This window comes from Pristis pectinata, chromosome 13 (assembly GCF_009764475.1).
Source record: "Pristis pectinata isolate sPriPec2 chromosome 13, sPriPec2.1.pri, whole genome shotgun sequence".
Lineage (NCBI taxonomy): Eukaryota > Metazoa > Chordata > Chondrichthyes > Rhinopristiformes > Pristidae > Pristis > Pristis pectinata.
The window spans coordinates 22,601,314-22,629,120 of record NC_067417.1 but is presented as its reverse complement, the minus strand read 5'-3'; the positions used below and the strand labels follow the sequence as shown (position 1 = coordinate 22,629,120).

The 27,807-nt window shown below is 38.0% G+C and overlaps 1 protein-coding gene across 2 annotated transcripts in view; it reads left to right on the top strand.

Moving 5' to 3' along the window:
- Positions 1-21,660, top strand: part of LOC127577384 (AFG3-like protein 2) — a 30,131-nt gene extending 8,471 nt beyond the window's left edge. For both annotated transcript variants that reach the window (XM_052028553.1, XM_052028554.1), the window contains 11 exons: positions 1,281-1,405; positions 2,700-2,970; positions 3,613-3,750; positions 4,617-4,770; positions 8,972-9,079; positions 10,127-10,252; positions 10,881-10,991; positions 13,236-13,351; positions 15,203-15,403; positions 17,179-17,373; positions 18,570-21,660. In XM_052028553.1, coding sequence (XP_051884513.1) covers positions 1,281-1,405; positions 2,700-2,970; positions 3,613-3,750; positions 4,617-4,770; positions 8,972-9,079; positions 10,127-10,252; positions 10,881-10,991; positions 13,236-13,351; positions 15,203-15,403; positions 17,179-17,373; positions 18,570-18,785 — 1,761 coding nt within the window. In that variant the 3' untranslated portion in view covers positions 18,786-21,660. The remainder of the gene's footprint in view (positions 1-1,280; positions 1,406-2,699; positions 2,971-3,612; positions 3,751-4,616; positions 4,771-8,971; positions 9,080-10,126; positions 10,253-10,880; positions 10,992-13,235; positions 13,352-15,202; positions 15,404-17,178; positions 17,374-18,569) is intronic.
- The last annotated feature ends 6,147 nt before the right edge of the window (positions 21,661-27,807 follow it).

Genomic DNA, 27,807 nt, shown 5'->3' with positions numbered 1-27,807 from the left:
TATTTATTACTCATCTAGAGAAAAAGTAAGGCAAAAGAATATCGGGGCATTAATAGGGATAACAACCAGTGGTCTGTAAAATCTAGAGTCTGGCACCACCAGAGTCCCTAGTGTGGCGAATTAATGGAGTTTTACTGCATGTGGTGTATTAAAACTGCTTGCTTATTTGACATATTGATTAGTTTGTGTCAGTCAAGATAAGGAATAATGCTTTATTGGGGATTTCAAGCATGCTTGCATCAAGCATTCCTTCTATAGCATGTCCCCAAATACAGAATGTGCTGAATGTTTTCCTGAAGAAGTGCAATGTCTCCACTGAACCTCTGACTCACTCAAAGTAGAGGAGAGTATTCGGGATAGTGTTGAAAACTTTGAGTCCATGCACGCAAGCCCTGCATAAATGGCAGAAGGTGCACATCACCTCACAAGCTACCCGCCTACGTGTGGCATCTGTGGAAGAGTCTGTGGTTCACACATTGATTCAGAACCCACAAAGTTGGATTGAAAGCAAGTCATCCTCAACCCAAGACATGAGGGACTGTCTAAGGAAGAAAATAAAAGAAAGATATCCATTGGGAACCACCTTGATGCTATCCAAATTCATTTCATACAAAACAATGATCTGGTTGCAATTGACTTAAATTTTGAGTCCCTGTGTAAAATGGCTGTTTCTCAGTCTCCTCAAATCCTGTGGACGTGTTTCTGTTCACTTTTTGAAAACAATTCCAATTCTGAGGGATTGAGGTGGTGTACACTTGTCAAAAAAAGTGTTTTGAAGTTAGAAGCAAAAGAACCAAAAGTGACATGAGAGGGGAAAAAATTCACACAGCAAATGGTTGGGCTTTGGAATGCATTGTTACAAGTAGTAGCGGAAATGGTACGCCATTCAAAAGGGAGCTGGGCAAATATTTGAAAGAAAAAATTGCAGGGCTAAGGGAAGAGTTAAGCTAGTACGGCTAGGTAGATTTCTTTTGTGTAGAGCCAGTATAGACTTTACTGATTAAATGTGCAGTGCTGTAACCATCGTCCTGAAAAGAGAATCAAAGCACCTTTTTATAACTTGTCTGTTTCTATCATTGTAGAAAGAGTAATCTATTCTTTCGAGTTGAACTTTTTAAATTAAAAGACATTTAAAAAATGGAGCAAAGTTACTGGATGTAAAGATAGAAAAGTAATTTCTTTCAATTAAAACTTCATTAAGTTACCAAATTTGGTACAAGATGTAGGAATATATGTTACTGAAGTGTTTACTAATGTGATGTTCTGTCCTCTGTCATCAGAGCTATGTATGGTTTAACATCGGAAGTGTGGATACATTTGAGCGCAATTTGGAAACTGTGCAACAGGAGATAGGAATAGAACCAGCAAATCGTGTTGCTGTGGTGTATAACACAGAAAGTGATGGGTGAGCAGGAAACTGAATATATATTTATGTTCTGGTCTTTTAAGATACGTGGAGGTATGGGTGTATGTATAGTCAGCAGAAATGTCTCTGCGTTTTGTTATGAAAATATGGCAATATCATCTGGGCAGAGGAGTTAGTGAGCTTGCTGGCATCAGACCTTTGGAAGAGTGGCTATTGAAGTAATGCACTACAGTAATAAGGTCACCACTTGCATATAAATTATTATTTTCTTTGCATTTTGCCTGTCAGATCCATGACAAAGCCAGATTCCCTGAAAATGTAATGAGCAACTCCTTTCTTTAAAAAAATAAGTTGGAATAAACTAGTCAACCTAAAAGACAATCATAAACCTTTTGTAGGTTTCTCTTAAGGAGCATAAGGTTTGATGTTAAGGAGTAAGATACTATTTGTACAACATTTTGAATTCCCAGTGCATTCTTTTTACAAGTAGGTAGGAACGGCACAGGAACTGATAAAACTCGAGTAAAATTGTACGTTAATTTGAAATAAAAAGCTAATTAGTAAAATATAATGGTGACCATGAAACTACTGGATTGTCATTTAAACAAAACATCTGCTTCACCAGAAGGAGGTAGAAATTTTTCTAAAGCCTGGAGGGATTAAGGGATATGGGGGAGGAAAAACTGGATAGGGTATTGAATTTGGATGATCAGCCATGATCATATTAAATGGTAGATCAGGCTCAAAGGGCCAAGTGGCCTACTTCTATTCCCATTTTTCTATGTTTCTATGTTGTTATTGTACTTCAGAGAAAGAAATCTGACAAGCTCTTGGAGTAGCTTATATGTTACTACAAAACCATAGTACATGATTGAATTTTCACTGTCTTGGGGGATGCTTAGTTGTCTCCACCAGCTTCAAGAGGATAAATAAGGATGGGCACTCATATCAAGACCAGCCAGTGATCTTCCAAGCTATGAGTGAACAGGAACTACATTTTCTCTTCCATTGTCTCCGATTTCCCAAACCTTTCTCTTTTTAAGCTATTTGTTTCTTAAATACCATAATGATTATTTCCTCTTCTCGTTCACCCCTTCACCCATCATTTCTTCTAATTGTATTGATTTGCCTGCTCACCTCTAATTTTTCAATGGTGAAGAGGGAGTTGCATCTAGAATGAAGATTTAACTTTTCTTTTAAAATGCTGACGACCCTGCCTTAAATTTCAGATATTTTCTTAATTATAGTTAATTGGCAGAAAATCTAGCTTAATTTAGGACAACCATTTTATCTCCATTCTTTTGTTGAATGTACATTTTTGTTCTGTTTACAGTTCATTCATGTTAAGTATGTTCCCCACACTGTTGCTGATTGGTTTTTTGCTCTATACACTGCGGCGAGGATCTATGGCAGCTGGTCGTGGGGGACGAAGTGGCGGACTCTTTAGTGTGGGGGAGACAACAGCAAAAATGCTGAAAGATGAGATTGATATCAAATTCAAAGACGTTGCAGGATGTGAAGAAGCTAAATTGGAAATAATGGAGTTTGTCAACTTTCTGAAAAACCCTAAACAGTATCAAGATTTGGGGGCCAAGATCCCAAAGGTACATTGACTAAATTTTATCCAAAACTTTGTTGGTAACCTAAAGCCTGTTTTGTGTTTGAAATAAGTTTGGAATCTTATTTGCAAGAAATTTCCAATTATAGTACCTTAATGTGAGGACTATCTAGACAATATCCTCAATGGTGCTTGAAAGGCTTCAATTGTACAAAGCAAACTTTTATTCTACTCCCACACTGTAGTAAGTTACAGGTAAACAGGCTGTGTCTTATGAAATTTTACAAAAAGAGCAGCATAAGTACTTCCCAAGCACTTCATATACAATGATGTCTTAGGCTGTGATGGCTGCTATATTGATGCCAGTCTCTCATTCTGTCACTCCCTCATTTTGATCTTTTATAGATCTTAGTGAAGCAGAGTATTAATTCATAAATGAAAACTGATTATTTTAATTAGTTGGTTTGGTGCTTTAGCTTGTGGTTTATAGAAACAATTACATTGTACAGGTGCGTGGAGAATTTCTAACTTTGTTCAAGCTATGGAATGTGTGCATGTCCAATTTATGTTGTAGAATTTGCAAAATCACATTTAAAATGTTCTCTTCATTTTAATTCTCGAGATCTTAGAGATTGCAATTGCACAGATTTTCAAACAACCTGGGGTAATATTCTGTCATTTGTTATAGGGTGCTATCTTGTCTGGACCACCAGGAACTGGGAAAACACTATTGGCAAAAGCAACTGCTGGAGAAGCAAATGTTCCTTTTATAACTGTGAATGGTTCTGAATTCCTAGAGATGTTTGTTGGTGTTGGACCTGCCAGGGTAAGAACCAGTATATCATTCTGTATATCACCTGAATTAAGTTTTTTTTTTATCTGCTTCATTGTCTTCTTGTTTAGCCACTGATGCTATGCCAAAGCTGGTGGTGATGATTGTTTGATAGGACCTCCAACCATCATCTGATAATTTGATCCTTTTCAACTTCTTTTTCTTGTCTCCATGATCCTTTTTTCTGTCTCTAGATGTGAATTAGTATTATTATCCATCTTTCATTGGGTTGCCCCTGTTTTAAGATTGGTGTTACAATTTCACTTTCCTCAAGGTAGAATTTAAAATTTTTGTTTTGCCCATTTTGGGGCCTAAAAGGAGGAAACAGATTTACAAAGTTTGTACTGCAAATTCTGCACCCTATCTATGTGCAGTCTCAGGAGATGTCTAAGAAGTATGCAGAATTTTAAAATTAAGATCCTCACTACCCTTTTGGGACTGTTCTGAAATTTTGGTATGTGAGAATACCTGACATGTTCATTCTTAAACTTGTCCAGTAAATCATGGGAAAACAAAGTTTAAGTGCTGTGCTTAAGGTATCCTTGCTGCCATTAAGTCTGCCTCTTCCACATGCAATTTGTGTGTGGAACAATCTATTGTTAATTTTCTGATTAACTACAGGCCTTAGGCAGTTCCTTTGCCAAAAAAATGTATTTATGCACCTGCTCTCACAATCAGGAAGTGCTTGTTTGTATGGAAGTCTTTGGACGTATTAGATGTTTTCATTTGCACAGCCGAGTAGGCTTTGAATAGGTTCTTTTGCAAGGACATCACAACATTAATAGTTCTGTATTAGGTAACTTGTAAGAAAACAATTACCCAACATTACCCAATTGTTGTCATGGCGATTCCTTTCTCAGGTGAGGGACATGTTTGCAATGGCACGGAAGAATGCTCCCTGTATTCTCTTCATTGATGAGATTGATGCTGTCGGAAGGAAGCGAGGAAGGGGAAATTTTGGTGGACAGAGCGAACAGGAGAACACCTTAAATCAATTGCTGGTTGAGATGGATGGTATGTGACAAGGGTAGATGTTCTCTTGATTCATAATTAGTTGGTACAAAAGCCAGTGTAAATTTGCCCAATAATTAAAATGTTACTAATAAATGGCACAAACTGTCAAACTCTTCCTGCAATACTTTTCTGTATATTTTAAAGTCTTAACCCAGTCCATGAATAGATTGAAGTCCAGAAGCTAGATTTTATTATATTTATGCTTTATACTGGGTGTCCAATGTATTTGCAGCAAAAATCAACAAATAAAATATCGAACATGTAAAGTGCCGAAAACTAAATGTAGCACATTTAGCCACAATGTAGCCACAGGCTCTAGATATTAAAATTAAGTACACAGATAAAGTAAGATAAAAGAATAACTTATGGTTTTCACCATGGAATATAATCCCAAAAATGACTAGAAATTTCAGAATGCCATCCCTATCCAGTAGTAGCCCTCTCATTTCTGAGACAGAAGTTTGAGTCCCACTTTCAAGATTTAAACAAGGCTGGCATTTTATTCCATTATCGAGGGAATACTGCATCATTAGTGGAGAACTTGGGGTCACTGTTATAAATGTAAAATGTTGCCCTACGACTGAGATGATGTGAGTTTTTTCTCCTAAAGGATCGTGAGTCTTTGGAACTCTCCCTTAAAGGAAGCCGACTCTTTGAATATTTTTAATACAGAGGTAGATAGATTCTTGATAAGCAAAAGGCTGAAAGGTGACCAGGGTAGGCAGGAATACAGTGTTGAAGTTGCAGTCAGATCAGTCATTGAATGGTAGAGCAAACTTGTAGGGCTAAGAGGCCTGTTCCTACTCTTGAATTGTATGTTCAAATTTAAACAATCTGCCCTGGGGAGAGACCTAAGGTAAGTGTGGTAAATTTGGATTTTTTTCTATTGTTTTTTCTGTATTTTGCTATTCATTGTTTTATTTTATATATTTCTATATAACTTTTTAATAATCTTGAGTTACTTCCACAACTCTGAATAAATCTTAGTATTTGTTTAATAGTTCGAATTGTAGACATGGTTTACGGCTCTGTTTGAACTTCCCAGCTATTTGTGGTGGTGTTCTCTGCACTGCCTCCAATGCAAGCGTATCATTCTGTAAACATGGAGACCAAAACTGTATGCAGTAGTCCAGGTGTGTTCTCACTAGTGAACTCCCTCGCTTTTATTCTCCATATCCTTTGCAATAAATGTCAATATTCCATAAGCATTCCTAATTATGTGTTGTATCTGCATGCTAACTTGTTTCATGTACTAGGACCTCCAGACATCTTTGCACCACAGTAGTTTGTAGTTTCACTCTATTTAAATGTCAATTTGGCTTTTCATTCTTTCTTCCAAAATGGAGAACCTTCTGTTTTCACACATTGTTCTTTATCAACCAACTTCTTGCCCAATCATTTAACCTTATTTATATTCCTTTGCAGGCTTTTTGTGTCCTCCCGACAACTTGCTAACGCATGTATCTTTGTATAATCAGCAAATTTGACTGTAGTACAAGTCCTTTATATAAATTATAAATAATTGAGGCACCATCTCTGATTCCCTTGGCACCAAACTAGTTACTGATTGCCATTCTGAAAACGACCCATTTATTACTTTCTATTACTTCTCTTTCTATTACTTCGCCACTCTTGTATTCATGGCAATATATTACTCCATCCCGTGTGTCTTATGCAGTGACCTTTTACATGGCACCTTTATAAAATACCTCTGGTCTTCCAAATACACTACATCTCTGGTTCTCTTTATTCACCCTGTTGATATATTCTTTGAAGCAAATTTATCAAATACAACTTTCCTTTCATAAAATAATATTGACAATACTTGATTGTCTTATGATTTCCTAAATGTACTGCTGTTACTTCCTTACAATGGATTACAGCATTTTCCCAGTGGTAAATGTTGAGCTAGCTGGCCTGTAGTTTCCTGCTCTCTGTCTCCCTCCTTCTTGAACAGTGATGTTACATATGTAGTTTTCCAAAGTCTGGCACCTCTCCTGAATCCAGGAAATGTTGGTAGTTTACAGCAACCATCCACTATTTCTGCAGCACTTCCTCAATGCCCATTAGTTTCCCCAGTACTTTTTATCTAGTGATAGAGATTATTTTAAGGTCCTCACTCCCTATAGCCCATGATATTTATTATTATTGGGATGTTTTTAGTGTTTTCTATATGGAAGGGCAAAGAGTAATAATTATTTTGTTAATTCTGGACTATTGTTTTTGCTGTAGTATTTTATGCAAGTTGTATTCAAAGTCGTGTTTATTGTCATATGCACAAATTACTTGCAGCAGCATCACAGACATAGAGCATCAAATACACAACATTCACAAGAAAAACATAAATTATACACAATTTTTACAAGAAGGAACACAATTAGAACAAAATAAAACACAACATTGCAGTGCAAAGTGCTCAAAATTGGTCACAGTGTTCATGTGCTTGCATATAAGTGCAGAAATACATCCCTGATCAGCAGCACTAGATGTGCTCTATAGTAGTTGAAAAGCAAAAAAAACTAGAAATCCAGAAAAAAACACAGAAAATGTCCAAGACACTCAGGAGGTCAGGCAGCATCTGGGCAAAGAGAAATAGAGTTAATGTTTCAGGTTGATAATATCTCATTGAAATTGTTTGTTTTAAGTCACAGAAGGGGAGGGTTCGAGAGATCCATGAACGCCTGTTACAGGGTGGTGACCAAGGGTGTCCAAGTGGCATTTATTGCCATCTAAGAGGGAAATTAATGCTTGTTAAGCATGGATGATCTAACTGGAGTGTAAACAGAGAAAGATGAATAAAGGTTATAGGGAGAGGGGGGAAAAACATGCTGGAATGTGTGATGCAGCACTGCATTTGCAGGAAATCCAAAATAATATAAAATGTTGGAAACACTATATAGATCAGATAGCATCAGCAGAAGAAGGAAAACTGAGTTTTTGTTACAGGTAGATGACCTTGTATCAGGACTGCCGCATTCTGACATAATGAGGAAGAATGATTATCTGAAATTGTTGAACTTAAAAAAAAAATTGAGTCCTGAGTACTGCTGCTAAAACACCTATGTTGTAATATCAGTGATCAATTTCCAAGAAATGGCATCTCTGACTCCACACCTCTGTACATAAATTTAATGTGCACACTTTAAAAATTATGTAGGAGCCAATTATATGCAATGCACCAAGAATTTTTTTGCTGCAACAGAATATATCTTATCTCAGATTCAAAATGCAGTGTCTCCTGGTTGACTGTGGGAGTTGACTTTAAAAAGAAAATCAATCAGAATGCAGAGCCTAAGTGTAATCAATATGTGCTTCTTTTCAAGAATACAGATACTCACATGCACTTTACACTAGTGCTTTGCAGCACATTAACCATTAACTACATGGCAATTGGGAGTCTAGTTGTGACAAATTGTATTTCTGCAAATGAATACTCCTCATTGGCTACATGATTTCAATACATGTCTACATGGTGGGTGCATGTGTAATTTAGCCAACTTGTTCACTTCATTTGTTGGGTATGTGAAAGATGTAAGGAGTGTGTCCTGATGCTTTAACTATTAGTGTGTATTTTACTGTTTTTGGCTCTTGTACTTTGGTTATCTATTAAAAAGATGTTTAACAAGGACAGCTTAGAAATGTCAGCTGTGTTATTTGGAGAAGACAGCTGTCATCATAGCCTAGCCAGTGAAAACGGCCCCAGGCTAGCAAATCAAAGCAAACTTGGTAATACCCATCAGGTGCTTGGAATCGCCCCATCCTGCATGTTGGATGGGGTGATTCTACCACAGCTTGTGAAAGGAGTATATATAAAAGTGATTAGAGTTTCAAATAGAATTATCGCAAGAAAATTTGAAAGAGCAGATTTCTGTGACTAGTCTTTTATAGAGCTAATAGATAAGGCACTGGCATCTGCTCTCAAAACCTGCAGAGAATGAACAAATGTTTGCTGAAAATTTCATAATAAATGGAAAGATTCGGATTTCCAGAATGGAAAATTACAAGGCAGCGCTTTGCCTCTTCAGTAGAAAGTTGGTTAAGGATAAGAGAGTTAATTTGAAGGAACATGTTGAACATTCAAGATTTGAAAATTTACTAATCTGCTGGCAAGCTGAATTTTATATCAGTATTAATACCATGTCAAATTGTGTAACTGCCTGATTATGCTATTTTAGCATCTTCATTTTTATTCTCCTATTAGGATTTAATACGAGCACCAATGTTGTTGTACTGGCAGGAACTAATCGACCTGATATACTTGACCCAGCATTGATGAGACCTGGGCGATTTGATAGACAAATTTATATTGGTAAGTTGACAGCAAATGTATGTAGCCATGGAATTTTACTTTGGTACAGGTGATATTGTAAACAGCTAACAAATTTCCTACCAAACACCTGCTGATGTAAACTAGAACCATTGTAAAAGTGCTAGGAGAATATTGTACTACTTTGTTACAGAGCAGTTTATTGATTTTATATTTTAAATAGATGCAGTAGTAAATGGCACTAGCTGAACATTTGAAGGCAAATGTGCCATAGGTGTACCTATAGTGTTCAGATGTTGCTGAATAATAAGACGACTATTTCATTTTTGTTGTCTTTAACTTTGCCTTTGCCAGTTTTAGAAAAGCATTGGTTCTTAAACAACTAGAATGTCTTTACAACTTAAAAGGTAGAATCTGCACTTATTTCTGCTGGTTTGCACCCAAATTCCAGGTCCAAACAGTACTTGCTTAAAAGTTATTGATAAGTATTTGTATTTCCTGTTATTAGGCTCTTGGATACATACTGTAAATGTAGCTCCACAGTTTTATAAAAGATCTGCTGATCTTGTATCAGAGAAAATATATTGACAATCAAATAATCACACATGCTGGAAATCTGAAATAAAAACATAAAATGTTAGAAATAGTAGGTCAGGCAACATCTGTGGAAAGAAAAACAGAGTTGACATGAAACCAGTTATAGGATGGTGTAAGTATCAGGCTCACATTAAGATTATAGTTTTCACTCAGCACCGTTACATGAACACATTTATTGAATTTTGCACAATTGTTGAACAACTACTTTAAAGGGAGAGACAGGTCAGAGGTAAAGTAGATGGTAGTTATAGCACAAGTAGATTAATTTAATTTTGAGATACTAATATATCCTTGACCTAGTTCTATGTATCAAATTAAAAAGCTGGTATTACTAAAGTTAAAAATAAATATATGTAATGTTCATTTTTTTGTTCATTCAAAAACTAATGTGAAAATGTTAGAAGTTTGAATATAAAGTCAGTAATTTACAGTGAAGTTGCCAGTTTTATAATTTAGCTAAATTTTATCTCACTTTTTGTTATTTTTTTGCAGGTCCTCCTGATATTAAAGGACGAGCATCCATTTTCAAGGTGCACCTGAGTCCATTGAAAATGAATCCTGGTATCAGTAAAGATTCATTGGCACGTAAACTCGCTGCACTCACTCCAGGCTTCACTGGTGAGACTTAGAAAAAGAAAGTGAACTTGATTACATTGTTGGTTCTATGTGGTGTAAGGGCTAGTAGTGTGTATGGTTCACAAATTTATTACCAAGCACTGTGTACATAGTCCCCAAACATTCATGAGCCAAAAAAATGTTGAATGAGTGTTGCAATTTAGATTATTATAAAAATTTTAATGAAAGAAGAATAAAAAGGTATAAGGCTCAAGATGAAAGACAGATATTGGCTTAAAGCCATTGTTCAGACAGCCTTTATGATTTGTGGATTCAAACTCACTTATAGCAATTTGGACTTTTCGGCTGAAATCCATGTCAGGCAGAGGAGATGTAAGCTTTCCCAGTTAGATAGCTGTGTGAAATGAAGCTAGTTGCTTTAACTTGCACAACATTGTTAATTTGCTGCTAACTCAAAATCCTGAGAGAAGAGATCACACTTTGGTAAGTTTAGGCCAGTACAGAATGAGTTTTATTTTGCATCTGATTCATGATTTGCTTGCCTTTGGAGAGTTTGGTGCTGACACCTGGAAGAAAAAAGAATCTCTAATACAGCAACTTCATCATCCCAGAAAAATCTGTATTAGTAACTTGTAATTGAGTTTGATAAAACATTTTGGCTTTTCCTCAGGAGCTGATATTGCCAATGTATGTAATGAAGCTGCTCTGATTGCTGCTCGATATTTAAATGAATCGATCCATGTGAAGCACTTTGAGCAGGCAATAGAACGTGTGATTGGAGGTGAGGTCACAACTTATGATTATTGAAATTGGGTTTCCTTGTTTGAATCTGCTGCTTTTTTTTCTTTGCAATTACATGGCTAAGAAATCACTGGACTCTAACCATGGTGATAGTTTGTTCACTGGATGCAGAATGAGGTTAGTTATGATCTTTGAAATAGCTTCCATAGTTGGTGGAAATACTTTGTTTATTACCTGCTTGGGTAACTTCTTGTAACTGTTTTTCTTTTCGCAGATGCTGCCTGACCTGCTCAGTTTTTCCAGCCATTTCTATTTTTATTATTTGTATTTTTTTGTATCTGGCTCTCTCATGTACTTCCTTCATTCAGCCATATAAAATGCAATACTGCCTAGTGCACACTGATAAAGCTCTCATGGGTACTTTGTTCAGTTCACTTTTTCAATTTAGTCAAGGAACTGAAGGTAAATGTGCATGTTAAGAGGAAGCTAAATATTTGTGTACCTCACCGTCATTGAATAATCCTGTTTCACTGAGAATAGATGTTAGTCAGAGAGAGAGCGCAGGGAAACAGGCCCTTCGGCCCACCCAGTCCATGCCAGCCATCCACCACCCATTTGCTTAAATACAAGCAGTTCAGCTTATCTAGTGTGAGCATTTATACTTGACTTGTCCCATTCTGTCCACCTTATTTGTCATTCAGTCTATCTGTTGCATCCTGATTACATAAATTCTTCATTTTCAGATATATACATTAATTAAACTGATAGTTTCCTATTCTGTTATTTTTAAATATAACAGGACATAAAGGGACGTAGTCCTCAGAATGTCTGACTTTTTTCTATATTTAAGAACCAGGTGGGCTGTGTAACTTTTGATAATGCCGAATGGTCTGAGGGGAATAGAGAGAGTTAGGGTTTAATTAGCAAAGAAGATCCAGGTTACCTAAAGTTTGAGGTTGTTGAGTAGCAGCATAACAGTTACAGCAGCCAGTGTAATCTTGGAGGAAAGTGCCGTTGTGATGGCAGAGGAATCCAGGAGCCTGGGAAGTCAAGTCTGATCCAATTGCCAACTGTTGTAAAGAACACAGAAAGAAATATGGCACAAGTTGTGGAAGGTTCTTTGCACAGATCACTTTAAACTTATGGCTGGATGTTGCTGAAAGAGAAGTGACTGTGGCTGGGTGAGGTGTGGTTTATGGAGACATGCTGATGGATGGTCATGGATAGAATTGCAAAGTAGAAAAACTTACTACCCCAGGAACATCTTAGAAGATTATGGTGTAGTCACCTTATAATTCTTGTATCTGTTGTCACATTGTAATTAAAAATATATTTGGAATTTTAGATTTATTTCTATACTGATTTCTTCTGCCCTGGTCAAGCGGTTTCTATCTGTGCTTTAAGAATGCTTTGCATTAAGAAAATTAATGGCAACCTTGCTTTTATCCATTTGTTTTTGCTGCTGTATCCTCTTATATACAAGGCCTCTCACAATACTGAAAGTTTTAATAAAAGGTCATTTCCACTGAATTATAGAAACTTTATGAATATAGGAGTCCCTTTGTCCAGTTGTGCCTTATCCTATTTTCTCACACAAGGGCCAGAGCCCTGCAGGTCATGGCTCTTCAAGCACACATGTAAATACCGTTTAAGTATAATGAGGGTTTCTGCCTTTATTCAAAGTAGTGAGTTTCAGATCCACAGCACCTTCTGAGTTTTAAAACAAACATCATCTCCCCTCTAATCTTTCTCCATTTTAAACAGTGCACCCTAGCTTTTGACCCATCTTTTATGGGAAGTATATCCTTCCTATATGCTGTGTCTAAATGCTTCATAATCTTATACACATCAGTTCAGCCTTCAGTCTTCTTTGTTCTAATTATAACTATGTTAGTTTATCCCATCTTCCCTCATAGCTGCTATTTTCCTGACAACATCCTCAGTAATTTGCTTTGTACCCTCTCCAGTGCATGCACATCTTTCCTTCGTTATGGTGTACTTAAGCAGTGATTAATCCTAAATGTTAATTGTTTTTCTCTCTGTCCAGTTGCTTCCTGACCTGCTGGGTATTTGCAACATTTCCTATTTTTATTGCTAGAAATAAATCTGCCTTTTTTTGTATGGTTATGGCTTAACATACTAAATTATACCAAACTAAAATTGCTTGACTCTCAGTGGCCATTTTATTTATTGAAATCTAATCCAAGTTTTCACTGAACTATGTCTCTATTTGAATTTGCATCTTTCTTTTGTTAATCAATTTTTCCCTCCTGTTTCATTTTAGGATTAGAGAAAAAAACACAGGTTTTGCAACCAGGTGAAAAAAGGACTGTTGCGTATCATGAAGCTGGACATGCTGTTGTTGGCTGGTTCCTGGAACACGCAGACCCCCTGCTTAAGGTAAGGAATTGTTATGAATATGCTTGGGGAATAACTTACTCTGCACAGTGAATAACCATAGAACCATACAGCACAAAACAGGCCCTTCGGCCCACCATGTTGTGCCGTCCATCAAACCACCCTCACACTACCTAAACCTTTCCTCCCACATATCCCTCTATCTCACATTCCTCCATGTGCCTATCCAACAAACTCTTGAACCTGTCCAATGTATCTGCCTCTACCACCACCCCAGGTAGTGCATTCCATGCACCAACCACTCTCTGGGTGAAAAACCTCCCCCTAACATCTCCCCTGAACCTCCCACCCATAACCTTAAAGCCATGCCCTCCCGTCTTGAGCATTGGTGCCCTGGGAAGGAGGCGCTGGCTGTCTACTCTATCTATTCCTCTCAATATTTTATAAACCTCTATCATGTCTCCCCTCATCCTCCTCCTTTCCAGTGAATAAAGCCCTAGCACCTTAAGCCTCTCCTCATATTCCATACGCTCTAATCCAGGTAGCATCCTGGTAAATCTCCTCTGCACCCTCTCCAACGCCTCCACATCCTTCTTATAATGCGGCGACCAAATATTCATTAAATTTATTAACATTGAGTAAAGTGAGTGAACACAACAACACATTGCAGTAGATACAATCATCTTGAAATGTTTAACTTCAGTTGTTATGTACTCCTGATTTATCTAAGGCAGAAGCTGCAGATCTTAGGTTCAAGACACTGGTCTTAAACTTAGGTTTGAGACACTGGTTTCTTCCCACTGATCTCAATTGAGCCATTGTACTGAGGAAAGGTTTATCCTGGCACAGGTTCACCAAACACATTTCCCAGCCTGAGAACACTAGAACAACCAGCAGAAGGCATAGACAGACATTCGGTTTCAGTGGAGATGCAAGAGACTGCATATACTGGAATCTGGAGCAACAAACAATCTGCTGGAGGAACTGAGCAGTTCGAGCAGCATAGTGGAAGGAAAGAAATTGGTTTCTTTTGGAGGAAAGAAAAGTCGACAACGCAAAAAGAAAATCTTTTCCTTGTGTCCATTCACTAAGGTTGTATAACCTTCCATCGGCTTCAGTGAAATCTCGCAAATTGGCCTAGACTGTCCTTGAGCAGTCAGCAGATGGTCTGTATGCTCTGCCCCCTACTGCAGTCACAGACATTGTAGTACAATCCCACTACATCATGACGGCTTGAGACCAGGCAGATTAGGGCTGACCAACTGGTCCACTTCTCCTCTATGCCAGCAGGAATTTGTTCAGTTGCCCTAATGCCCTTGCTGACCCCACTGCCAAGGCCTGGAAGGAGTGCCTGAAGAGGTAGCCACAGCACTCACCCAGGATGTCTGCCATCAGCATTCACTGAGTCAGCCTACAGCAAATGAACATGCCTGGAAGAAGATTAAAGGTCAAAAACCAAAGCACTGGCATGTACATTATTAACGTACTAGGTACGATGCTAATACTTTAGGGATCATTGAGTTTTAATTTTGAGCTATGTTTTCATTTTGCTGCAATCAGACTGTGATTGCACTCTACCTGCAGCTATTAGAAAAAAATCAAAATATTTTCCCCATTTTTATTTTTGATCTATTTTGTACCCCATGGAAACTTGCAAGGCAGTAATTATTTTCCGAAGTATACTGCTGATAACTTAAGGTGAAGCTAAATTACAGAAATGACCTGGATGATAGGAAGTGTTATGTTTTTCCTTTTGTGTATCGTGTCTTTTGACACACTTGAACTGTTCTGCTCAATGTAGGAAAGATTTTATGTCACCTTTAATGCAGATTATAAATGTTTTGTAGGGAGCTTATGAATACTCAAATATGTACCATGTAACTCTTTCTGCAGGTTTCTATTATACCTCGTGGGAAAGGCCTTGGCTATGCACAGTACTTGCCTAAAGAACAGTATCTTTACACAAAAGAGCAACTTTTTGATCGCATGTGCATGATGCTTGGTGGCCGAGTCTCTGAACAGATATTTTTTGGTCGCATCACAACGGGTGCTCAGGATGATCTGAAAAAAATCACACAGAGTGCTTATGCCCAGGTAAACCTTCATTCATATGTCATTGTTACCTTAATTGTTTTGAGAACATAGCATGTGAAATGGGAGCAAGAGGACTCTTCAGTAAGATCATGGCTAATCTGAGCTCAGCAGCTCCACCCTGCCGGTACTCTGTAACCTTTGATTCCTCGATTAGGCCAAAAATCCATCTACTTCGGCACTGAATACACTCAGTAGTTCAGTCTCCAGTGTTCCCTGGGCTAGAGGATTCCAAAGTGTCACTACCCTCTGAGAGAAAATATTTCTCCTCACCACCATCTTAAATCGTACATCTAGTATTCTGGCTGTTGATGTCCCATCTCCAGCAAAATGCTGAGAGGTGTTTCTCCTCAGGGGGCATAGTTTAATTTGCAATATATGCTATTTTTAAAAATATTTTTTGACTGTACTGATGTAAATGCATTTTTGTTACTGAATAATTCCAGATCATTCCTGATTTTGTTTTTAAATTTGGGACTTGGGGTGTTGTTATTAATATCTAGAGTAAGAGAGTTTAGAACCCAAATTTTGCTCAAGCTTTAAAACCATGCTCAGCTGTCAAGTTAAGAATTTAATGCACAGTGTTCATACAATATGACCTCGCTTAACACTTGGGATGCATTCCCAGGAATGAGAGGAATAACAGAACCAAAATAAAGAGGATCATTTACATTACTGACAGCGCTGCTGTGCCAGGAACCTGGTGATGCAGTGCCCTGCCCTTCCTGCTGTTCCTTAGGGAACCTGATGTGACCCTGCCCCATCTCTGCTGATGTGCTGGGAACCTGGTGCAATATCTGCCCTCTGCCACCTCCCATAGCACTGTGAATCACCCACAGCTTGGAGTGGAGAGGCCGCCTGTGAGGTCTGTTGTTGGGTCGTCCTGGGTGAGAGGTGTGGCCATCAGCAGTCAGTTATGAGGTCAAAGACTGCGTCCTGTTCAGTACAGTGAGTGCAGAGCATTCCTAGGGACTGGCATTCCTGGTGACCTCTTGTAGCAGACCACCTGGATCTTGTATTTGTCACCTGTTGCTTCCCCCCCCGCCCCTCATTGTTTGGCTGCATGCTCTCTTCAGCCCAGAGATTTCTCTACGATGATGCCAATGCTTCTAGTCCCCAGCGATGGCCCACAGTCACCATGCCAGCCAGAGTGCAGCCCTGAGCCCCACATCTCACCGAGCAGCCTCATCACTCACCCCAGCACATCCAGCACTCTCCCCCACAGGGTTTCCACAACACTCCTGACACCCAGACTCTCAATGCAGCAGCAGGGAGGATGGAGTTCCCACACCACAGTGTGTAACCTGGCCAGGTGTCTTGTTTAAGGTGTGATCAGGTACATACCCATGAGTGTGCAGAGTGCTACAATGAATCAAAGCCCTGTGGTTAGCAGTAACTTGCCCAGTCTAACACCTGATCCTATTTAGGGATTATCCTCAAAATACCCTACCTCCTTTCTTCCTTCACCTCCTACACTATGTGATCTCTAATCCAAGATGACTTCAGTCTCCCTCTTGCTTCCCTTCTTCCCTGCTCTGAATTATGGAACATTCTGATGTCACTTAATCTGTCCGTGCATTTAAATTCTGCTACCGTATTCACAACTAACCCCTTAATTTTACCATCGCCATCATATCTATTTCTAACCATTGGTCAATATTCCTTCCATCCTAACTCCTGCTGTTATTCATTTGATTTCAACATTATCAGGAAGTTTTGATCTGTTTTCCTTATTTCTCTTTTGTTTTTATCTCTCCACACCACACCCTATTTATTAGATTGTTCAGTTTGGTATGAGTGAGAAACTTGGACAAGTGTCCTTTGACCTTCCACGTCAGGGTGATATGATAGTTGAAAAGCCATACAGTGAGACCACAGCACAAATTATCGACGAAGAAGTTCGGGCTCTTATTGGCACAGCAAGCCAGAGAACTTTCGCATTATTGAACGAAAAGCGATTGGAAGTTGAAAAAGTAAGTAATCTTATGGTTAGGTTGTCACTTCTGACCAACTAGACTTTCTTTCTTGTGACACTGCATAATGTATTTCAGTTTCTGTGGTTCACCAGTCAGTCCATTCTAGTTTCTTTTAAAGACTCATTAAATTCTACTTTAAAAAAGTGTCCTCCACTAATAATTGCTCAGACAATATTCACTCATTTATAATCTACAATTTTTGGCTCTATTATGTTTTTCAGGTTTTGATATCTTCCTACTGCATATATTACCAGAAATTATATTTTTACAGTTTATTTTTTATTAACACAATGTAGCACTGTCAACATTATATCTGATTAATGCAAGATAAAAGCATACACTCTTTGCATGCTATTATAAAATGTTTTTTGGAAGTATTCTTGAGCAAAGCAGTGAAAGGAGACACAAAATTTTGGCAGAATCTTTGTCACTGAGACCATTTTAATGAATTAAAACTTTAACTGACCAGATATTATCCTAATTTTTTTTCTCTGCTTTGTTCAGATTCACGTTAATTCAGAATTTTGCAAAGTGAGACTTTCCTCTCTTCAACCTGTATTCATGTTGCTACCGTAAAAATGAGTAAAGCTTTCATTCCCTTCATGCAAGATCTTGTTAGCAGTAGTTTTTAAATCATATTAGTTGTTCCATCTGCTTGTCTTGAAATGTGGTAAATTGGGTCAGCAATTTACCACGTCTGATGTGGTAAATGCGGGCTCACTCCTCAGTTTTAAGAATAAATTGGATAGATACATGGACAGGAGAGGTCTGGAGGGTTATGGACTGGGTGCAGGTAAATGGGACCAGCAGAATAAAGTTTTGGCACAGACTAGAAGGGCCGAATGGCCTGTTTTCTGTGCTGTAGTGTTCTATGGTTCTAAATAAGCCCTAGCATAAAGGTAGTGAAGGGAAACAGTACAGAACACAATTTTTGTCACTGAGAGAATATTGATGTTCTGCACTGTGTAAAAGAATATTGCCATTCTGCAGAATCTTTGTGCAGAAAAAAAACCACTTTTTATTCAGATAGCCAAAATGTAAAGGTGTCTTTGATATTACCAGCTCCTTCCTGTCTGCTCAAACAAAAGCACCAAACAACTTTTTGAAATCAAGCACCAGATATCTTATATCCAGGTGAGCTGTGGTCCTTTTGAACTGAGACCTGTATTTTTCTCCTCGTCTTCCTTTGTTAGGTGGCTGAACGGTTGTTACAAAAGGAAGTACTTGATAAAACTGACATGATTGATCTTTTGGGACCACGGCCATTTACGGAACAGTCCACATATGAAGAGTTTGTAGAAGGAACTGGCAGCTTTGAAGAAGACACCACTCTACCGGAAGGTCTAAAGGATTGGAACCAGGAGAGGGAGGAGAGTAAAGAGGAACTGCCACAGAAACAGCTAGCATGAAATATCTCGAGCAGCTTTCTGCCTTTGACAGAGAGCTTCATGCTATCCAAACCGAAGAGTCTGCTTCGCTAATACAAGGTGAAAATGAATGCACTGTGGTTTGGAGCAATTCATATTTAAGACGGTACATGGTGACTAAGGCAATATGAAGCAACTCCATCTTGTATTGATCCAGGTGACATGTTGATTTATGACTCAGTTAGAGAAGCATTCTGCTGAGCCTGCTGAACTCCTGGAACTCAGCTGAAACTAATCAAGGCATTTCTCTCTGTCTGGAAGGAATATTGTGTGTATCAATTGGAACATGAAAGACCAGAATGAATATAAAGGAGAATTGGGGGATAAAAGTACTTTAGCAAATTTCAATGATACTTGCACAAGTTTCAAAAAGATTTGAAATTTGTGCAAATGTGTGAATGTTCATCTGTGAGCAAACACTATCTTCCCTTATACTTTTCAGTTTTTTTTGGCTTCTTGTTCTCTTAATTATTTTCACAAATACAAAACAAATGTAATAACATGAAACTTTAAGCTGCTTGGGGCTCATTTTCTTTTTAATAATATGCCCAGTCCTCAACTACTGTACAGTACGTTGGAAAGAATTCGCGACCAGTACAGTATTTATAATTGTTTTTCAATTGCATTTCAAACCAACAGCTCCTATGGTAGGCAGCAACCTAAGCAAATGCATCTGAGCATTCAATAGGAATGTGTGTTACATTGTTAATTTTTTCAAACTGACCATGTTTCAGTGACAGTCAATCTCTTGTCACAATGGTTAGTATCTTTCTTAGACAGGTACTCTTGGTATATTGTTGCTGGTTGTTCAGAAAGTGATCTGTGTGACATGTTTAAGAATATGTACATGATGTCCAGTATTTAAATTTATAGTACTGTAATCCAGGGTGAAACAATGAGGTCTCTTCGTGACATGAACTGGATAAATTGCCATAGTATACTACTGATTTCTTTTCAAAAGATACATTTCTGAACAGGGCCATTTATGGCTCATTGATTCTTTATTTCACTAGCAGCAAATGAATATGCAAAATAATTTTCCCTTCTCAGTGTATCTAAAAAAAAGAACAATAATATCCTTTTGCGGATGCCCAAACTTTGGTGTCACATTTCCATCTATGCAATTTCTACTACAAATGTTGACTTTTTACATTTTATTTTTGCAACTGCTGGGCCCAGGTCTACGACTTACATTCTCTCATCCATTTTTAACTGTATAGTTCAGATGATTATGTGTGCCTCCACAATGAGTTGGTGTATGCAATTGACTTGCTATCCACGTCAATACAAGTGACTAGTATTAATTGTTTCTTTGAAACATTAGTTGAATAAGGACTTTCATTTCCCAAGGAGAATGGGACCATTTTGGCTAATGGGATCAGACAGTCATTTGTTATAAGTTTCACAAGCCAGCTCATCCAGCATCTGTGGATATTTTCAGTACCTGCAATATGTTGCCTTTTTAAACCTGTGTACCTGCTTTTATTTTGAAGTACAAATTTTGGTCTGAACTGCTCCCAAAATTCTTTCCAGAAAGAGCAAAAGGTCAAAAAAACCTAACCAGAGATTATTATTCTTATAGACTTGGCAAAGTTCTGATATAGGATCTGTTTGAATTTGATATAAAGTACTAATGAGGTGTTAAGTATTTATGGTTCTATTTTTGCCCCTTGTGTAGTTGATTTTATTTTTTATATCTGTGATTCTAAAATTGATCATTTCTTCGAATCTGTAGTATATCTTGTTCATCTCATAGATTAAACCTTGACTTCTATTGTTTTCTTTGAGCTTTTTTTCTCTATTAAAGTCAGGTATGGTTACTAACCTTGCAGTGATGATATTTATTAATCCTTAAAGTTTTCTATTCTCCAACTATATCAAACCTTTTGAAGAGGCTCATAATATTATCCTAAGTATCACAAGTTTCACTGCTGGCAGCTGTGTTAACCTTAACTGAGACATTCAATGTGCATTAATTGAATTGTTTGAGGACACTATTTGCCACAGATGTGGAATAATTAATAATAATACATCTTTCGACAGCATTTTTGTTTTAGTTTATAATGGAATGGCTTCAATAATATGTGCAGAAAATTGGTGCATATTCATTTTTAACAAACAAACAATAAACTGGAATATCTCTTCAATAGAAATAAAAACAGAAATGCTGGAAATGCTCAGCAGGTCAAGCAGAGAGAAACAGTTAACAGTTCAATTACTAATCTGCAATGGACAATCCTTCATCTGCTAAGACTGTGAGCAGTAAATATGATGCTTATATTGGCATCCCCACTAGTGGGATTGTAAAGTGTTGCAGTGCAAGGCGCAGTAATTTATTAGCTTTCATAATTGTTCACTGATGAGTCCACTCACTATTCATTTATTAAACTTTTTTTTAGTTATTTCTGTCACGAAGCAGTTCTTTACTCGGTAGATTACAGTTCCAGGTATTCCTGAGCAAGAGGTGACCTTCAGTACCTTGCCTAGTAGCTGCTACTTATCAATGGATTTTTTATATCTATGTTTGAGCTGTAGCAATATACATATGTCTTTAAGCTATTTTCGAAGGACCTATCACAGCTAACCTAGATAAACGTGCATATTTTCCATTTGAAGTCATGCGATGCTTATTTAGCAGAAGCCTTGATCTTTTCCCTAATCCATGGTAAAAACCCTGAGAAAAATTAGAAGACCTCTGCCTCCATCGTGCTGAGATTAGCTCATTCACATTCCAGGGTTCAAACATTGCCTTGCCTGTGGAGGTCAGCTGCTCAGCTGTTAAATCTTGTTTAAAGCTATTATTGGAGACGTGATGCAAAGTGATTATTAGTATTGTTTTTATTTTGAATTAATTGGGTATTATACTGTTGAAATAAATGTTTGATTTTGATAATTGTAATCACTGGATTTTGGTTTGTCTTGTCCCAATATTTGTACATGGTGAATATTGCTGCTTACTGCAGTCATGTAGATAAGTACTCCAGCAAGGTGCTCAACTACCCACAGATCTTTTGCATATAGAGGATTTACTCTGAACAGAGATTATTTAGATTTATTAGTTTCTAGTCAGTGGTGACCCCAGGATGTTGATGGTGTGAATGTCCAGAGTGGACAGTTAGTCTTTCTCCTGACAGAGATGGTTATTGTCTGGCACTTGCATTCCTTATCAGCCTGTGCCTGAATGTTGGAATGCATGCATGTCAGCATGGACTGCTTCATTAACTGAGGAGTTACAAATTGAATTGATCAATGTGCAGTCATCAGCAAACATCACCACTTCTGATCTTATGATGTGAGGAAGGTCATTGAAAAAGCAGCTGAAGAAACTCTGGCAATGATGTCTTGGGTGAGATACAACTCCAATCATGGATTGTTTCCTTTTCATTCCCATTAACATGAGTTTTATTAGAGCTTTTTGTTTCCACACCTGGTCAAATGTTGCTTTGATGTTGAGGGCAGCTATCTTCATCCCACCTCTGGAATTCAGCTCTTTAGTGCACATTTGAGCAAGGCTGCGTGATGAAGTCTGGGGTGAGGTGATTCTGGTGAAATGCAAATGGGCATCAGTGAACTGCTTGTTGCTAAGTGAGTTCCACTTGATAGCCCTGTCGCTGACAGCTTCCGTCACTTTGTTGACTAAGAATAGACTGGGCTGTCATTAACTAATTCAATTTGTCCAGCTTTTTGTAAACAGGACATACCTGGATAATTTTTCATATTGTCAGGTAGATACAATTGTAACTGTACACAATCAGTTTGGCTGGAGGTAAAGCTAATTCTGGAGTGCAGGACTTTCATTACGGCAGCTGGGATGTTATCTGGTTCCAAAGCCTTCGCTGTATCGAGTGTTCTCAGCCATTTCTTGATATCATGTGGAGTGAATCAAATTGACTGGAGGCTGGCTTCTGTGATGGTGGGGATCTCAAGTTGAGATGGATCACTGATTTGGCGCTCCTGCCTGCACATAGTTGCACGTGTTTCAGCCTCAGCTCTCGCACTCGCGTGCTGGGCCCCACCATCATTGAGGATGAAGCTATTCTCGGAGCCTCCTCTGCCAGTAGATGTAGAAAGACTACAAAGCTTAAATCTGTCAGTCGTGGGATCATGTAGCTCTGTTTAATGCACGCTGTTTTTGCTGCGTAGCACATGTGTTGCAGCTTCACGAGCCTAGCACCTCATCATTTTTAGATCTGTCTGGTGCTGCTCCTGGCTTTCCCTCTGCACTCCTCATTGAACCTGGCTTCATAGTAATGGTAAAGTGAGGGATGTGCCAGCCCATGAGTTTAGAGATTTGGTGGTGAACATTTCTGCTGCTGAGATAATGCAAAGTGCCTCATGGATACCCAGGTTTGAGCTGTTGGAGCTGTTTTGGGTCTATTCCATTTAGTACCACTGTGGTGCCACACAACACGAAGGAGATTGTCATCAATGGTATGGTACCGTGTGGTAGTCACTTCTAGTGTGGCCATGGACAAATGCATCTGCCACAGTTAGATCTGTAAGGATAAGGTCAAGTAAGTTTATACCCTGTGGCAGTTCACTTACTGCCTGCCACAGACCCAGACTGGTATCTATGTCCTTCTGGCCTCAGCCAGCCCAGTCTGTGATGTTGCCACCAAGCCAAGTACTTTGTCTCCCACCCAGAGTGATAAATCGTCAAAAGGCTAAGGTTATAAGGTGGGGAAATTAGCACCTGTAAGTTTTTATAAATGAGGTGCATTCTGCAGGTGATTGTACTTTTAATCTCCAGCCTTGCAATTTTTAATATGAAAGGATTTTTATGGAAAAAAAGAGACAAATGAGAAATCTGTTGTGTTGGTGGGGAGGGAATGCTGCTTGCCATCTGTTTCCAGAGGAGTTTTGTGGGTGGGTTTCTTTCTGGCCTGTTCACATGACTCAGTTATGCCACTTGAGACAGGGTTTTTGTCCTCAACCAGCACCAACAGTGTAGGGCTCTGATCAGTGAAGTTCAGGGCAGTGGGGAATGCAAGTCGTGAGTGCAGACACTGAGCCTAACTCAGTATAACCTGAGCTAGAGGATTCGATATTCCCAGTATTTAGTTAGAATATAACCTCCACACTGTTATGGACATACCAGCTATCACTGCTGATAATGCTGAACTATATTCCTTAAAAATTCCTTAACTTTACATGCATTATTCTTTCCTATAATAAAAGTTTAAGGATTGAAGTGATTAATTTGAGTAAATTAAATGCCAAATATTTATAGATTTACATTCAATTTTATTCTTTCTCATATTGTGTAATAGGAATATAAAACTGATTAAATCTGTTATAATAAATGTATTGCTCTGTTTTAGTTTTCCCCTTCCATCTATTAGCAACATAGATTCTTAATGAGTACCATTCCACATTCGCAATTCTCTATACCTCCCCAGTACATATAGCATCAGTTGTAAATACTCTAGGATATTCTTCATTGTATGTGGAGAGAATTATAGACGACTTTTATCCTGTGCCAATCTTAAAGACATTTATAAACTTCTCAGTAGCAGTCACCATGGTCACGAATTTTTCTAATTTTCATTTTGTTTCTTTAGCTCAAGGTGCTAAAACCAAATGTAACAACCCAATTGTTACCTCACTAGAGATTAACTGACTCACAGATCAGGAACTGAAGCTGGGATTTTGTGCATGTGACACTTTGCTATTTGATGCTGAACCATCACCCAACAATCCAACAAGAGCTAAATTTTGGTTTCAGGCTCTCCTGTGTCTCCAGCTAGTCACTGGATTACAAATGTTTTTTGATTAATTCTTGGCAAACATAATGATGGGTATTTGCAGCAGTAAAAGTGAAGAGGAGAGCAATGCTGTCGTTACTCTGTAAACTAATAATTGTAGGGTACATTTGACTAAGCCACTGGACTGATAATCTGGAGACATATTTCTTTAAATCTCTAGGATTGCTTGTGCTGAGAACAAGAACTTAGTCACAGGGGCTTCAATGTGATAGAAAAGCAGCTCTTTCTAAGGGAATGGACACCTTGATAATCGGGCTAATCCTTTGAAGGATGAATGTACCTCCAGTAGTTAGTATGTTGTGTAAAGCCATGATATTGCCCACGGATCATTGACTGATTTCCCTTGTTTAAGATCAGTTGCTTCATGGATCCAAGGGATTTGGCCATTGTATTTGAATATAGATGCGTTAGCCATTTTGGAGTCATGATTTTGAGAGAGTAGTGGAAGTCACCTTGCCCTCGTATCCTTCCTTTTGTTCATGATGCTTGTCAAGTGGTCCTTTTTGGTGGTTGCTGTTTGGAAATTGGTAGAGCTGGATAAAACTATTTTCATTGGGTAGCTTGCAGGCATTAGCAATTATCACTTTACAAACTTTGTGGATTCTGTGCTGGTATCTGCGTTTTCAGTGGACGGTAGTTTTGTAGTCAGATATTTCATTCTTCAGGTAGATTACCAGTTTTGGGGTTTGTCAGCATTGGTGACAAACCAATAGTCGTCTGTCTTTTAAAGACAGGCTTGTTCCTTTCTCTTGATATGGGTTTCATTAAGTGCTAGGACATCCATCAAATTCAGTGTCTTAGCCAGACAGTCACTTGAGGCCCTCAACGGATCTTCAGCATTCAGTTGGCGGATTCATCTCTCTTTTCCTGCTTTGGATTCCATGGAGCAGAGTGCCCATGAGCAATCTGTCATCTGCGAAAGTTAAATACAGAAATCCAGAATATCCTCCACTAGATGCACTGTTGCAGCTTAGCAGACAGAATCATTTGAAGATCACTGATTTGCCATGAATATAAACTAGTTTCCATTTTAAGAAGGTTTCTACAATTATTAGCATGAAAGTGATTATTTCTTGTTAATCAGGGTAACTAAATCTTTAATGACATTGTAGGTAATAACTTCTGCTGAACAACTTGCCTAGCTGTGAAAAAAATTTGACAAGAATGGAGTTTCATTCTGTCTGAAGAGCATTTAAAAACTGTAGATTTAAAAAATAAATATTTTGCCAGCATATCTCCCATGTGTAAGTCCCAAACTTTATTTCACATTCTGTAAAAGAGGTTTAAATGCAATTTATTGTGCTTTTTACATCCTATTTTGACAGCAATCTTATTGGGAGATCAGCCTCCCTGCCCTCTTGGTCGATGCTCAAATTCCCCGTGGGAAGCAGCAAATTGAAACTGATGTTGGAAGATAGGTACTCCAGATTCTAAACCAAGCTAAATCTTTGTATGTAGTTTTTGTTTTACAAGTCAGCAGTAGATGCCAGTCTTTTACCGCTGAGTGCAGAATCCAAGCCATTATTAATGTTCTTTTAAATTGAAACTATAATTTTTGTTTAAAACTTCGGTCAAAAATACACTTCACAGAGTGATCTTGAAGTTGACAGCCAAACTGTGTTCTACAACTTTTAAAGTGTTCAATTATATTAGCATCATTTATGAACTAATACCTGACATAAAGCAGATTTTTATACATAGTCATGCACTGGTCACTAGTTAGCATTAGAGAGCATATTATTTTAAAAATCTTCCACACAGTTGTTTTTCTTTATTACAAATGTAAATATCCACATTTTATAGTGTAAAACTTCAGATTGAGGAGCTGCATTGGTGCCAGGAATGTGGTAAATAGAAGCTTACCTAAATAATTTCCATTAGGACTACAAGCATGAAAGTTTATCCTACAAATATAAAAATTGTTTTATAGTGTCTTTAAAATAGGGACTTCACTACACAATTGTTCCTTTTGTAAAATCATCACCACTTATAAAGATAACACATTGAGTCTCCATGAGTAGTACCATGGATGATCAAGTCTGGCAGGAAATTACTCATGGAGGTTGTAAAAACCATAATCTTATAAATGATAGTGTTTAAACCCTGCACAATCAGCCAAGTAGAAAAGTGCCAAATTAGGTTTGGAATGGAAAATACTAATTGAACAAGTTCGGCTAATTGTGGGCATGGTTCATTGCACTTGTACTGCCGGTTGTGTTATGAAAGCATATCTTTCAATTAATTTATTTTTATAAGAAAACACGAATTATCACATGATGAGATTTAAAATAGATGTTTATGCATGTGTGTATTTACATCTCATTCTTCTTCCCATTGTACAAGATATTCCCAGCATCTGTAACTAGTTATCCAGAATCTATCTTTTCCTGTGCTGATGACTGTGCAGAATACCAGCTGATATTTTCACTTTATTCCCCCAAAGTCTGACTAATTTCCTGTGTAGTTGTGCCCAAACATCTGATCTGAATCTCCCACTGGAGACCGAAGGTTCAGTGGAGTCCTGGGAATGTTCCACCTCCCTTCTGTTTGAGCATGTGTTCTGCTGCTTTCTCCAATGATCCATCCAACTCTGTGGTTATTTCTGTGGAAAGGAACTCATTGATCATGATCTTGCTGAGCGGAACCCATCGCCTGCACTTGACAATGAACATCGATATTGCACATTTACACTGTTTCTGGAAAGGTATTCTTGCTGGCTATGACCATTCTGGAGGCAAGCAGTGAGGCTTTGAATGGCACTAGGATCTTGTACAACATAACCATAACAAGCCTGACCTTAAGGAAAAATCATGGCACTAGCTTTGCTGTCAAAACTGAATCTACCTGACATTAAAAAACCATTAAAAATGAAATAATTTGTAAAATTAATTATCACCTCACTTTTTTGTCTTGTCAGTGCTGCCGTCCTCTTTATCTGCCATGGTCCTTGTATATTAGTTTCTCTAATTAGAATAATTAGTGCTGGATTTTAGCTGGTACTGGTATTTAAACTTTGCTCCATCTTTTGAATATTTTTGCATTCCATGAAGGAGAGCCGGTACTGAATAGAGCAAATAAGATGAACAGATACTTTTCCACACATACTCAGTGCCCAAAGAACATAGAATGTCATTACTTATCTGTGTGAAAATAGAGCTACAGTAAAACAAATAATCAAATTACACAAATCAAAAAAAAGTTCCATTTTATTGAATTATTGTACGAGAAATGACAAATGA